At 40.0% G+C, this 14,205-nt stretch overlaps 1 protein-coding gene across 1 annotated transcript in view; it reads right to left on the bottom strand.

Moving 5' to 3' along the window:
* LOC124615633 (probable G-protein coupled receptor CG31760) overlaps nucleotides 1–14,205 on the bottom strand; it is a 611,636-nt gene that overhangs the window by 386,514 nt on the left and 210,917 nt on the right. The window contains exon 2 of the mRNA XM_047143641.1: nucleotides 4,002–4,125. Within this exon, the coding sequence (XP_046999597.1) occupies nucleotides 4,002–4,125 (124 nt within the window). The remainder of the gene's footprint in view (nucleotides 1–4,001; nucleotides 4,126–14,205) is intronic.

The raw sequence follows: 14,205 nt of genomic DNA on the forward strand, positions 1-14,205 counted from the left end.
TCGAGGTAGCTGGACAAAATATGTCGCAGAACCACCGTCGATGTGCGAAAGGGTGCGTTACGTCGCAGTCACCACATCATAGCACATTGGTGAAATTTTGCACGAGTCGCCACTGATCGCACCTCCACCGAACACCAAAAATGAGATGTGTTAAGAAATTTTAGCAACCGCACCTTGTCACCTCGTTCGTGATTCCTTGGGTTCAATAATCTCTATCCTACATTATGGGATGTACAATGGTTTCTTTTTATTATGGGGACTCGAGCTTAAGCTTTGATTATTAGTGAACCAATAGGCCTACCGCAAAATGAGGTACAATAATATTTTCCTTGTTTCACTGTGCATTACACTATATCCACCAATTTGGTTTTAAAGTTAAATATACACATTTTATTTTACATTGTAGTAAGGATTGTTCGATTTTCGGTGTCTTCGCTACAAACTGTTCACATCAAATCTATGTAGCTTGAAATTTATGGGTCTAATGTTAATGAAATTGTAATATGCTGTTGGCACACTCATTCGTAATGAAGTTCTCCAGTTGTTATGATTTTTCTAAAGTAAATTTTTCTCAACCAAGGATAAGCATGAAAGAGAAAGCGTGGCTTTGTAGTGAGGGTATCTTTTGTAATTGCAAGGAGCTGAAACAAATTTGATCGGACAGTGTGATAAGAGTTTTATAACGATTGATACGTAAGACTGGTTTGTGGATGATTGACCGTGGAAATAACAATACCTGCTGTGCGGGAATCAGGCGCTACATCGCCAGTCACAGGCAAATATTTTTCCAATAGCCCGGGGCATGGTCGCAACGACGCATTCATTTTCACAGACATATTCGCTGTAGATCGCGAGGTCCAGCACGCACAGAACGAGTCTCAAGCACCATTCTTTATAAAATTCATATCACACTGTACGCTGCAACTACAAAAGAGACATTAGAAACGAACCCACGCTTTCTGCTCTATGTTTATCTCGCGCTCAGCAAAAGTAACTTTGGAAAATTCATAAGAAGTGTTTTGTGGCTGATTGAAAATTCCGTAAGTTGAGATTTACACTACCAATACGTGTGCCTGTAACCTATTAAAATTTCATTGACATTGGAAAATACATTTCATCTACATAGTTTTGAAGTGAGCAGTTCACAGCGAAGACGCCGATACCCTGACAATTTTAATAGAAACTGAAATAAAAAGAGTATATTGATTTTTAAGATGAAATTTCTCAATATAGCATTACGCAGAAGAAAACAGGAACAATATGGGTATAGGCCTATTGATTTGCTTGTAGTTACTCTATAGTAAAAAATCCGATAGTAGTCATGGATTGTTTCCCAGGCATAACATTGTATAATTCTATATAGGTACTAGCAGTCTCTGGTCAAGGCCTGTATCAGTGCATCCTGTGCCCACGCACTGATAAAGCTTCAGTGAAGGCAGCTCTCGGCTCACGAGTCTGTTTCAGTATCCTAACTAATCACGGACCTATCTAACCCGCTAGTAGTTACGAAGCCGAAGCTCTCCACGACTTGTAGTGAGCATAAAACTAATTCGGATCGCAACAGCATGTTAATTTTATCTCCCATGCAGACCAGGGCAAGCCCTTTACAAACTGCCGTAAGTGTGTGGCCGATAAGTGCCGTGGCGTGATCGTGATCTGACTAAACAGACGTGCATTTCTTCGTTCAATCTTTTTTTTTTCTTCAATAACTGTTTTTGGCCTAAGTCCAATAATACTCGACAGCTATTCGAACGAGGATTTTTTAAGAAACCACATTTCGCGCGTGAAATACACGTCCTTTAGATATTCTCAATAGCTCGGAATTTCTCGTCTATCTCTCCCTGAATAATAATTTTTGTTATTTCTCACATGTTAAAAAGTACGATTTTAGGCCATCCAGAATGGAAACAAATACTTGTATTTCAGGTAACGACCTATGAAACATTGTGCTGCAGTGAGGTACTGCTTTTTTACAACCTGTTTCCACAAATTCACATAATTCACTAAGTTTCGTCATTGTAACTGCATATACGGGGTGTAAATTTTAAGTTAACAATCCGGAATATCTCGAAAAATAAGCTCCACACGAAAAAATGTGTAGAATCCAAAGCTGATTATTTACGAGGGGGACATCTCCTGGTTCTAAAATTAGCCCACTACCCAGCCCCCTCAGGAATGAGACGGGAGGCAATTTTAGAATTTCAAATGGGAACACCAATTTTTTATTGTAGAATAAGATTCTACGTAAGATACTACGTATAATTTGTCTTAAACATTTCTTTTGATTCTTGGTAGTTGGCGCTGTAATTCAAGAAAATGGCTGTTCTCATTTTTACGTGGAAAATGGTTACGGATAAATAAAAACGCTTATTTACTTCGTAAATTTTGATTCGCTAAAACTAAAACTCTCCCTCTCTCCCCTCGGGCTTGGGTTTAAGAGAGGAATTAGAATTTTACAAATGTTGACCAAAATATAATTTTTTCCGCTGATTCGTTTAAGTTTTGTTTGTTTCGTGGTCATGAGGTCACGCAACTTTTAATTATGAAACAAATCATCTGACTAGCTAATCAACCAAAACTCCTACTTACTAACGAATGAAATAATTAACAAACAGAGTAAACAAAGTAAAAGACGCAAAAATGAGAAAATCTATTGTCTTGAATTACAGCGCCAACTACCAAGAATCAAAACAAATGTTTAAGACAAAATGTACGTAGTTTTTAATGTAGAATCTTATTCTGCAATAGAAAATGTTGGTTCCCATTTGGAATTTTAAAGTTGCCTCCCACCCCACCCCCCAGGGGCTGGTGTGGCCGGCTAATTTTAGCACAAGCAGATGTCCCCCTCTAAAAAATCATCTTTGGATTCTACACATTTTTTCGTGTGAAGCTTACTTTTGTCAACTTAAAATTTACACCCTGTACATAAAAACATTCATAATTTTTTATAACTATAACAACCAATCAGGGGGAAAGAATCTGGCAACTGTTTTGAGTTTGTACTAAATAGTGTACAATGTGGGCTGCACGGCCAGTTCATAGGTCTCTCTAAATCACATTGAACTTTTCTGAATATTTTTTCATTCCTATTTTCCAACACATTAGTATTGTCATAAGTATAATAAACCAACTTCTCTTCACGTTTGTGTTCTTCTCACAAGTAGCTAAACATGCAGAGTAAAAATTTGCACAGTTTCCCCTGACACTCAGTCGAAATATCTTACAGGAATCAGAACAAGTTACTTTTCATTGCTATTTGACTATGAATCGTTACTGTTACATAATTAATGTGTTCCAAAGAACGTAACACATTATCAAATATACAATGCAATATAACGTTAGCAATAAATGCCATGGTTTTCGATCTAGAATACGAAACGTTTTGATAGTATAACTATTTGATGAGTTGAGAGATGCAGTTTGATGTATTGCAATTTATTACTGTGATGTGGAAGTGTCGCCTCTTTAGCAGCACACCTCAGATCAATCTCATTCCCACCTTTAGTTTTTAAAAATCCCTTACGTGTGCTGATGTAGTAGCATAAATAGTATTACTATGTAAAATTCTCTGGTACATTGTTCGTAATAATCGAGTCCATTGTTACTTTCGTGACACAATGTTATACATTTGTATTCCTGTTGCAGGTTAAGATTAAATACACAATCTCAATTGCCTTTTTTTTTCGTACAATGAGACAAAAACCTGGAAATATGAAAAACGTGTAGACGAGTTACTCCCAACAGGGAAACGAGATAAACAAACAAGTTTGCCCCATTGTGTTGCCAAGTAACTAAATGGGGAGTCGTGGTGGAACCGCCTTGGCAGTGGCGTCAGCATTCGTTCCAAGATAGGCTGGAAGAGGCCTCAAGAAAATGTTGACAAAGTATGCCTTTTGGTCTCTAATTAAAAAAATCGACAGCCATAATACTCTCAAACCACGTACATTTTTTGAAACCCGGTCAGCAGCAAAACAACAAAAGCAAAGAGAATAGCTTCGTACCTGAGTGGTTCGTTCCTTGCACTTGTCAGACGCGGCGAAGATGTTGAGCTGAGTGCTGCCAGGCGGAAGGGGGCACTGGTCGATGTCGACTCGCCTCAGGTCGATATCGATACCGCTGGTGCCCCTGCAACACACAGGGCGGCGTCTCATAAACAGGCTACAGGTATCGGTCACACAGTAAGAACAGGGTGATATTTCCGGGTAGCAGCAGTGGTACAGGCCCTATTATACAGCGTGACACAGTTCCGTTAGGACTGTGGCTATGAGCCATAAAAGTCATTGGTTATGTTCAAAACACTCTTCCTCTGAATTGAAACATCGCTGAAATCGTTTTATGTTTTACAACAGTTCCTGTGGTCATTTCCGGAGTTGCCTATAATACTGCAGTGCAGCTTTTTGGATGCTCTTAATAGCTTCATAGCGGTATCTTTTCATTGACAACTTTCAGTTTGACGATAAACCAAAAGTCGGCTGGGGCCAAATCTGGTGAATATGGTGGGTGATGCAGGACTGTTATCCATTTGCTGGGCGAACACTCGTGCACAACCTTCGCTTTGTGGACTAAGGTGTCGTCACGGAGGAGCAACCTGGAACCTCCTTCCCGGTATTCGGGTCGAGTTCGGTGGATTGTAGGCCACAAACGCTGGAGGAGTCAACAAACATGATATTGCGTCACTGCTCCAGTGCCATTTTCTGACAAGTGTCAGATAAGTACTGTTGAATCCTTGGCCAGGATGCATGCTGCAGCAGAACTAGCGCTTTGACTTTCTATACGGCTGTTCTTGCAAATTCGAGGATCGTAACGCAGTAACTTGCCACGAGAATGCGTTGCAGTTTGGAAATTCACACAAGGAGTGCTAAAGGAATCGGGGCGCACTGTGTATGCGGATATTCAGAGCACGGTAAAAGACAGTTATATCATAGAGCTAACATAGGCTTGAATATATTAGAAAACTTATTCGTTTAACAGTGACAGTGTCATAATGACATTATTTTCAGAGAACAATGTGACAATATAATCCATCATTTATCGTACATTCACGACACCGAAACCAGATGACTGGTAGGTACACCAAGGAGTTCGGTGCTCATGCTACTTACATCACATGCTTGGCCCAACGTGGTAATGACAGACAAAACTGACACGGTTCAAAGATAAATCATCGCAATGCCCCAAGCATAAAAGAAACAAAGAGTTATTCGATGATAGAAAATCTAAAACCATTTCGAGAAAAGTGGTGATGAGTGTAGGTAGCAGAGTGACAGACTTTAAAGACTCTGACCAGAAATCCTTCTGAGGTGAAAGGTTTCCATAATCTCCATAGAACACAGGCTCTCGTCACGATTGACAAGTTTGTCTAACATTCGCATTTTCAAATCGCTTTCAACTGTGATTTCCAAAAGAACAAGTCTCTGGCCAGTACAAGAAAGTTTTCTCTATCTGCAAAATGGAGTATGCAAACAACCAAGTCCAGTGACCATAGATTTATTCAGCAGAAGATGGTGTTCGTTTTCGATGCAACGTTCTTCTACAATGTGTGACCGTACGTAATGGATATTTGAGATCTTCTGTCGGAGACATGCTCTTTAAAAGCAGCTGCACTAAATATTAAAACAGTATATAATTCTATTAATTCTAATATTGCAAAAATGCACGAAGCTAAAACTACAAGGTTTCTGTGGAAAATGAAGGCAAGCATTACACGAATTCTTTCCAAGTACAATAAACTTATTTAATTGACTGATATCGCATTCGCCTTTAACTGTAGAAATTGGCTATACATTTCACAATTAAAATTTCGGTCTTTGAGCCTTTATCAAACACTACTGCAAAAGCTAAAGAAATACAAAAATGGAGCAAAAAGTGTATAAACAGAATTACGGAAACATGTCATCCAGAGAGTATCATGGTGAAAATAGTCCATCACTTACATTTGGCTTCACTATATGCCAAACTTTACAATCCTCTAACATTTATACGTGTCATTGTCACTAACAAGCTTTTTCACTGGAAAAATGCAATAACATCAAACATATGCGAAGTTCGGCATATCGTGAAATAATGTAAATCAGGTGACCAGCTCCACTGTTAATATCCTTCACGTAAATCGCTACTAATCAATGTTCCAACGGACCACTTGCTTGTCAACTTACGCCTTTGGCACGAAAACAAATTCACAAGTGAGAGTGTCCTTGTATTTCTCACAAAATAGTATATTCAAGTGAAAACAGTTGTATAATTCTCAAAATATTTTTTTGCCTGTTATCAACCTATAGCTTTCTATGGTTTGAAGCTTACAGTTGCTATCCTTGGAATGTGCTATCTCTGATACGTGCACAGACCGTCTGACTTGTGAATGTATTTTCGCGGCAACGGTCACAGTTCACATGTAAATAGTAGGCTATGTTAGAATATTGATTTCTACCTATTTATGTGAAGGATATTGAAACTGGTAACAGTTCTCGTAATTTACATCCTTTCACGATTACAGATATTCGCATTCGTCTGATATTGCTGTATTTGTACAGTGAAAAGGCCTTCTTTTGTCGTTGACATGTGTACATATTGGAGAATTTTATCGTTTATCATACGGTTAAGAAAAGTTGAGAGATGGATTTTTTCATCATTTTTCTGACGTACAGCTGTCTACATGACATGTCTACTCAGTTCTGTACACAAACGCTGTGCTTCTATTTCGTATATTTCTTTTTGGCGTTTGCAGTACCACTTGATAGCTGCCTGTATTACTCTATTTATCGTCGTTGGGTAACTTCATAAATTATTTAGATCTATTCATAGACATCAGTGACTCTATTCATAAATTCAAGGTTTATAGGAACCCTAACAGCAAAGATATAGTAATACTGGCCAATTCCCAACATCGCATAATATACATACCAATGAAAGACGACGACTTTCAAATGGGTTTGACTGTAGTCAAACAAAGAGCCTCAACCAATGACTAGTCTCCAACCTTAGTGGAATCTACAATGCACCAAAAGTAGCAACAACACCTGCCATTGACTCTTCACCTCAAAAATGCAATAAATGTTGGACATTTCCATACTTTGTTATAGTCTCACTGGACGTAGCCAGAAAGAGCAAACCCAGGAACGTAAATACATTTTTTAGTGTGCACAACACTAGTGTACGCCTTCTGCACATTGGTAAAGACAGCACTCCAGCTTTGAAAAGACAAGACTGTTTTGTCCAGCCTCATCTTTAGAATATGTCATCACAGTTCATTGTTAAGTTATTTTCTTCTATGTACAACAGTTGTAATCTGTCTATCGTTAATTACTTCATGTGTCACATATTTGATCATACTTAGGTAATCTTACATCGTATTTACACTGAAATTATCCGTCTTGTTTTATTACTAATTCTAACTTAATCCTTGGGAGTAGAGATATTCGGTAAATGCCTTAGTTTATAATCTTTGATTCAACAACATTTGACAGCACCACATACTTACGTTTGTGCATGATGATGTGGTAACAGCCGATAAGTGGTTCGTGTAGGAAATAATAAACAGTGTAGAATATTACAAGACTGTTGTGTGTGTTTCATTCATAATGTATAAAATAGTCTACCAAGAACCGATGGAACAGTGAATGAACCGTAAAAATAAGAAATGGTTAATCAGCTATGTTAGAACCAAAGAACAACAATTAACATCAATAAGGTAAAAAAATAGAACAGGTTTAGAAAGGGGCTACATATAAATATCGCAAGCCTCCATATAAAATTGATCTGTTCATGTCGTGAAGGATATGACAAAGTAATTAAAGGCCAAAGTCGAAAGGATACATCTTATCAGATTTGCAGAAGACACCGTGATAGTTGCAGAATCCGAGAAAGAGGGTACCAGAATGCTGCCAGTCCCATAAGCCGCTCTTAAATTATGGAATTAAAAGTGAACAAATGGTAAACAAAACTATTGGTAGAACGAAAAAAAGGGAGAAATAAAAACCAATGTGAAACTGAAGATGTTTAACCGATCAGGTGAAACAATTTCGTTAGCTTTCTGGCATAAACACGTTGGCCAAGAGATCCTAGAACTGAAGCAATTCCTCTGTTAGAAAATGTTTCATAGGAGTACCATTCCTTGTACCTATGTTTGTCTGTCTAACATTCGCGATTGCCCATTTTTTTAAAAGATATCCACTTGAACAGCCTTTTTCTGATATTCCTTATCACAGTATCCACATCGTTAGCGAGCTTCAATTTGATCTCATCATTCCTCCGTACTTAAGCTCCCTTACACACTGATTCTTGAGGACGAGTCTCGAAAATTTTCGCTCTTTCTTCATCAATACTAAACTGCGATCTGTTTGTATATCCACTTGGGGAAGCTATAGAATCTAATATATATATTCGGAATTTGTCTGATCGGTCTGTGATTTTGCTGGAATCTTCCCACGTCTCCATGTCTTTTCCTAGCATACATTGTCGTCTTGTGATTCGTGAACAATGTACCCGCTATTATCGTCTGAAATTTATTAAGGGACTCAACTAGGCTTATTCGTACAGCCAAGATCATATTCTCCGGTAACATTTTCTTCTGTTCCTTCTCTTCAAACAACATTCGCCGGCCGGTGTGGCCGAGCGGTTCTAGGCGCTTCAGTCTGGAAACGCGCGACCGCTACGGTCGCAGGTTCGAATCCTGCCTCGGGCATGGATGTGTGTGATGTCCTTAGGTTAGTTAGGTTTAAGTAGTTCTAAGTTCTAGAGGAATGATGACCTCAGATGTTAAGTCCCATAGTGCTCAGAGCCATTTGAACCATTTGAAACAACGTTCCTATCTCCCATAATTATTACACTTCCATCGTGTTTTGTATACTGAATTACCCCACATACTTTCTCTTTTTCTTCATCCTCGCTTGCGACGTTTGCATACATATCTGAACCATCGTTTCCGGCTTTGGTTCACTGTGACACCAGGTAACAGTTCCATCACTGAACTTCTCACAGTAGCTCACTCTCTACCGCTGTGTACAGTTCACAAATAACGCTACTCCCTTTATCCCTCTGGGATTCAACAATATTTAAAAAAATTAATTTTAAACTTTTTCACAAAATGAAAACTTATTAACATTCAAAGCAACGAGTACTAGAAGAAATTGACAAAAACGGTGTGTTATCACTTTAGACTCACTAGGATATTCAGTTTCTAGGCCCTCCTTATTTTATGATAAATTTCTAGAAGTAAATTCGTATATTTCCTAGACAGTAGAACGTATGTAAACTTCTATGAAGTCGTAATAATAACAATATTCCTATTTAACAAGCAAAATAGGGCAAAAAATTTAATAAGTTTTGTATCAAATCTTCACGCTCTCCCAGTAGTTCCATTTCTAATCCACTAATAAAAGCAGTAGTTAAAATCATTTACGTTACTCTAACTTTAGATACACTGGGTGAATCGAAATTACTATCGGGGTCTTAAGGCTTTTAGTACCTCTTACACTCAACTTACAATTATGTATAATGCATCAAATAAAAAGGTCAATATCTGTGCACATGCGCATGCACGTTTTTGGTGTCTGCCGTTAAAAAACGCAGATATCAAAGAAGTTGGCAACTGAACAGAGAACTTCATGTATTTCGCAGTTGCAAGGACTGAATCTGCTGTTGTAGTGAGTTCCTTACGAATTACCATTGTAATCCTTGAAGTGATAGTAACTGTCGTAGATGGTATCATCATTTAGAAGACACCTGCTGTCTTTGCAAAGGGAAGGGTATGGGACGCTCAAGGGTGACTGAACAACTTGTTGAACGGGTGACAGACTTTCACGTCTAGTACGAACAAATGATTTTGAAAAACTAATCGTGCCTTAGCAATGCTAGTGAAATCCCTGTGGTCGTTCGCTGTTGTTCCGTGTTATAAAGCCTACACTCTACGGTTTACTTGCCAACTTTGCAAACGAAATGCTTCTGCACGGCAACGAAGATTTACTGGATTGTGTTGTCTTCAGTGTTGAATCGACATTTCACCTAAGTGGAAAAGTAATACATGTAAAGTGCTCTCCTGAGGGCAAGAAAATCCCGAAGAGGTAGTACGGTTGCAACGAGACCCCGCTAAACTGAATGTTTTGTGTGCTACCTAACGGAAGAAAATTTTATGTTGTTTTCATTTTCGGTGAAGCAACTATAAATGATGCTTCTCATCTTGATGTGGCAGAGCTACAGATATTTCTTCGATTGCTAGAACCTGGACCACAGAAATTTACTTTGTAAATTGAAGGGAAGGAACGATCGTTGTCAGCTGGATCGGGACTTGGAGGCGAATCAGCGGCGACGAGTGAGAAACTGTGCGTGAACTGGTTTCGAACCCCGCATCTCTTGCTTACTTGGTACATCTACATCTACATTCATCTACATTGATACTCCGCAAGCCACCCAACGGTGTGTGACGGAGGGCACTTTACGTGTCACTGTCATTACCTCCCTTTCCTGTTCCAGTCGCGTATGGTTCGCGGGAAGAACGACTGTCTGAAAGCCTCCGTGCGCGCTCTAATCCCTCTAATTTTACATTCGTGATCTCCTCGGGAGGTATAAGTAGGGGGAAGCAATATATTCGATACCTCATCCAGAAACGCACCCTCTCGAAACCTGGACAGCAAGCTACACCGCGATGCAGAGCGCCTCTCTTGCAGAGTCTGCCACTTGAGTTTATTAAACATCTCCGTAACGCTATCACGGTTACCAAATAACCCGGTGACGAAACGCGCCGCTCTTCTTTGGATCTTTTCTATCTCCTCCGTCAACCCGACCTGGTACGGATCCCACACTGATGAGCAATACTTAAGTATAGGTCGAACGAGTGTTTTGTAAGCCACCTCCTTTGTTGATGGACTACATTTTCTAAGCACTCTCCCAATGAATCTCAACCTGGTACCCGCCTTACCAACAATTAATTTTATATGATCATTCCACTTCAAATCGTTCCGTACGCATACTCCCAGATATTTTACAGAAGTAACTGCTACCAGTGTTTGTTCCGCTATCATATAATCATACAATAAAGCATCCTTCTTTCTATGTATTCGCAATACATTACATTTGTCTATGTTAGGGTCAGTTGCCACTCCCTGCACCAAGTGCCTATCCGCTGCAGATCTTCCCGTATTTCGCTACAATTTTCAAATGCAGCAACTTCTCTGTATACTACAGCATCATCCGCGAAAAGCCGCATGGAACTTCCGACACTATCTACTAAGTCATTTATATATATTGTGAAAAGCAATGGTCCCATAACACTCCCCTGTGGCACGCCAGAGGTTACTTTAACGTCTGTAGACGTCTCTCCATTGATAACAACATGCTGTGTTCTGTTTGCTAAAAACTCTTCAATCCAGCCACACAGCTGGTCTGATATTCCGTAGGCTCTTACTTTGTTTATCAGGCGACAGTGCGGAACTGTATCGAACGCCTTCCGGAAGTCAAGAAAAATAGCATCTACCTGGGAGCCTGTATCTAATATTTTCTGGGTCTCATGAACAAATAAGGCGAGTTGGGTCTCACACGATCGCTGTTTCCGGAATCCATGTTGATTCCTACATAGTAGATTCTGGGTTTCCAGAAATGACATGATACGCGAGCAAAAAACATGTTCTAAAATTCTACAAGAGATCGACGTAAGAGATATAGGTCTATAGTTTTGCGCATCTGCTCGACGACCCTTCTTGAAGACTGGGACTATCTGTGCTCTTTTCCAATCATTTGGAACCCTCCGTTCCTCTAGAGACTTGCGGTACACTGCTGTTAGAGGGGGGGCAAGTTCTTTCGCGTACTCTGTGTAGAATCGAATTGGTATCCCGTCAGGTCCAGTGGACTTTCCTCTATTGAGTGATTCCAGTTGCTTTTCTATTCCTTGGACACTTATTTCGATGTCAGCCATTTTTTCGTTTGTGCGAGGATTTAGAGAAGGAACTGCAGTGCGGTCTTCCTCTGTGAAACAGCTTTGGAAAAAGGTGTTTAGTATTTCAGCTTTACGCGTGTCATCCTCTGTTTCAATGCCATCATCATCCCGTAGTGTCTGGATATGCTGTTTCGAGCCACTTACTGATTTAACGTAAGACCAGAACTTCCTAGGATTTTCTGTCAAGTCGGTACATAGAATTTTACTTTTGCTTTAACCGCTGCGCCATGCGGACACAGTGTTTATCGTAGTTGAGCGGACTACTTCCGAATACCCCTCGACCGACCCACACTCTACTATGTCCGAAACAACAGCTAACACGTGTTCACATAATAGATTCGCCTCCATGGGCAACGAAACCACCACCTTCACTGCGGATTCACAATTAGGTTCACCGAGCGAGGTGGCGCAGTGGTTAGCACACTGGACTCGCATCCGGGAGGACGACGGTTCAGTCCAGAGTCCGGTCATCCTGAATTAGGTTTTCCATGATTTCCCTAAATCACTTCAGGCAAATGCCGGGATCGTTCTTTGAAAGGGCCTGGTCGACTTCCTTCCCCGTCCTTCCATAGTCCGATAAGACCGATGACCTCACTGTTTAGTCTCTTACCCCAAACAACCCAACCCCACAATTAGGTTCGACTTCCTGCGTGACTGACGGCTACGGTCGCAAGTTCGAATCCTGCCTCGGGCATGGATGTGTGCGATGTCCTTAGGTTAGTTAGGTTTAAGTAGTTCTGAGTTCTAGGGGACTGATGACCTCAGATGTTAAGTCCCATAGTGCTCAGAGCCATTTGAACTACTTTTGATACTGTGTCCCATCGCTCGTGCGCCAACTACAACACCTCGTTCATACTCACTGAAATCTTGATACCCTGTCACTGCAGCAGCAGTAACCGATCTAACAACTGCGCTAGACACTTGTTACCTTATAGAGGCGTTGCCGACAGCAGCGCCGTGTTCTCCCTGTTTGCGTATTTCTGTATTTGAATACGCATGCTTATACCAGTTTCTTTGGCGCTTTAGTGTACGACCCATATGCCTGTATTATGTTACATTGTAGTGTTGTGTGTGTTGTACATAGAGACTCGGTGAACTGTGAATTTGGGACGTAGCCCCCCAGCCTACTTCAAACGTCACGAACTAACAGTATTCTTCAGCTGCGAACGTGTCCATCCAATACAATGGCACAGTTATCATACGAAAAATAACAGATCTTAGAGAGGATTACAACTTGTAACTTCAGTTTAGTTTACTTCTATGGTTTTCGACATAAGATGCTGTGGCTCTGTGCCATTACATGAACCTCCTGTTTTAGGTTCAGAATCTTTTACGTTACAGGACACTTCATTATATACAGTATCAGTTTCCCAAAGTGATCACCATATGATACTAGCGAATGTATGAATCCTACCTCATATCGCACTTTCTGACATGTAATTACTCTTAGTATATATTCGCTCATTATGAATGAGTTCTCTAAGTAAGTTCCATATTATTATGGAATTCCTAGTGTCTTATATTGAATGCTGCAATACAGTTCCAAATGATATACATAATGCTATTTTTCAACGTACTTACCAAACATCTTGGAACAACTGTCGGAATGTTCCACGTACCCGGCAAATCACACTTAAGTAACTAGCAGAGGGTTGCAATAATTTTCTATTATTCGATTCTCGAACAGCGCGCGAAAATGTTGAAGACATATATCTTTCTGCGCGAGCTCTGATTTCCCTAATTTTTATGATGATCTTTTCTCCCTATGTAGCTCTGCGTCAGCAAAGTATTTTAGCATTCGAAGGAGAAACTTTATGATTGAAATTTGGTGAGAAGTTTTAGACGCAGCGAGAAGTGCCTCTGTTTTAATTATAACCACCCCAAATTCTGTGTCATGCCCCTGACACTGTCTCCCCCATTTCGCGATAATACAAAACGTGCTGCCCTTCTTTAAACTTTCTCGATGTACTCCGTTGATCCTGTCGGGTAAGGATCCCACACAGCGCTGCAGGTCTCCAAAAGAGGAAGAACAACCGTGATGTGTGTAGACTCTTTAGCAGATTTGTTACATTTTCTAAATGTTGTGCCAATAGAACGCAGTCTTTGATTTGCCTTCCCCGCAACATTTACCATGTGTTGTTTCCAATTTAAGTTGCGTGTAACTCTAATTCCGTAGATAGAATGCTAGAAATCAGTTCTATTTCACTCTATGTCTTTCCATCAGTTACCGCGAACTGTGTCCTCTCTTACAGGAAATTATGAATTCAGTCACATAACTG

The sequence above is a fragment of the Schistocerca americana genome, chromosome 5 (genome assembly GCF_021461395.2).
Source record: "Schistocerca americana isolate TAMUIC-IGC-003095 chromosome 5, iqSchAmer2.1, whole genome shotgun sequence".
NCBI classification, from domain to species: Eukaryota; Metazoa; Arthropoda; class Insecta; order Orthoptera; family Acrididae; genus Schistocerca; species Schistocerca americana.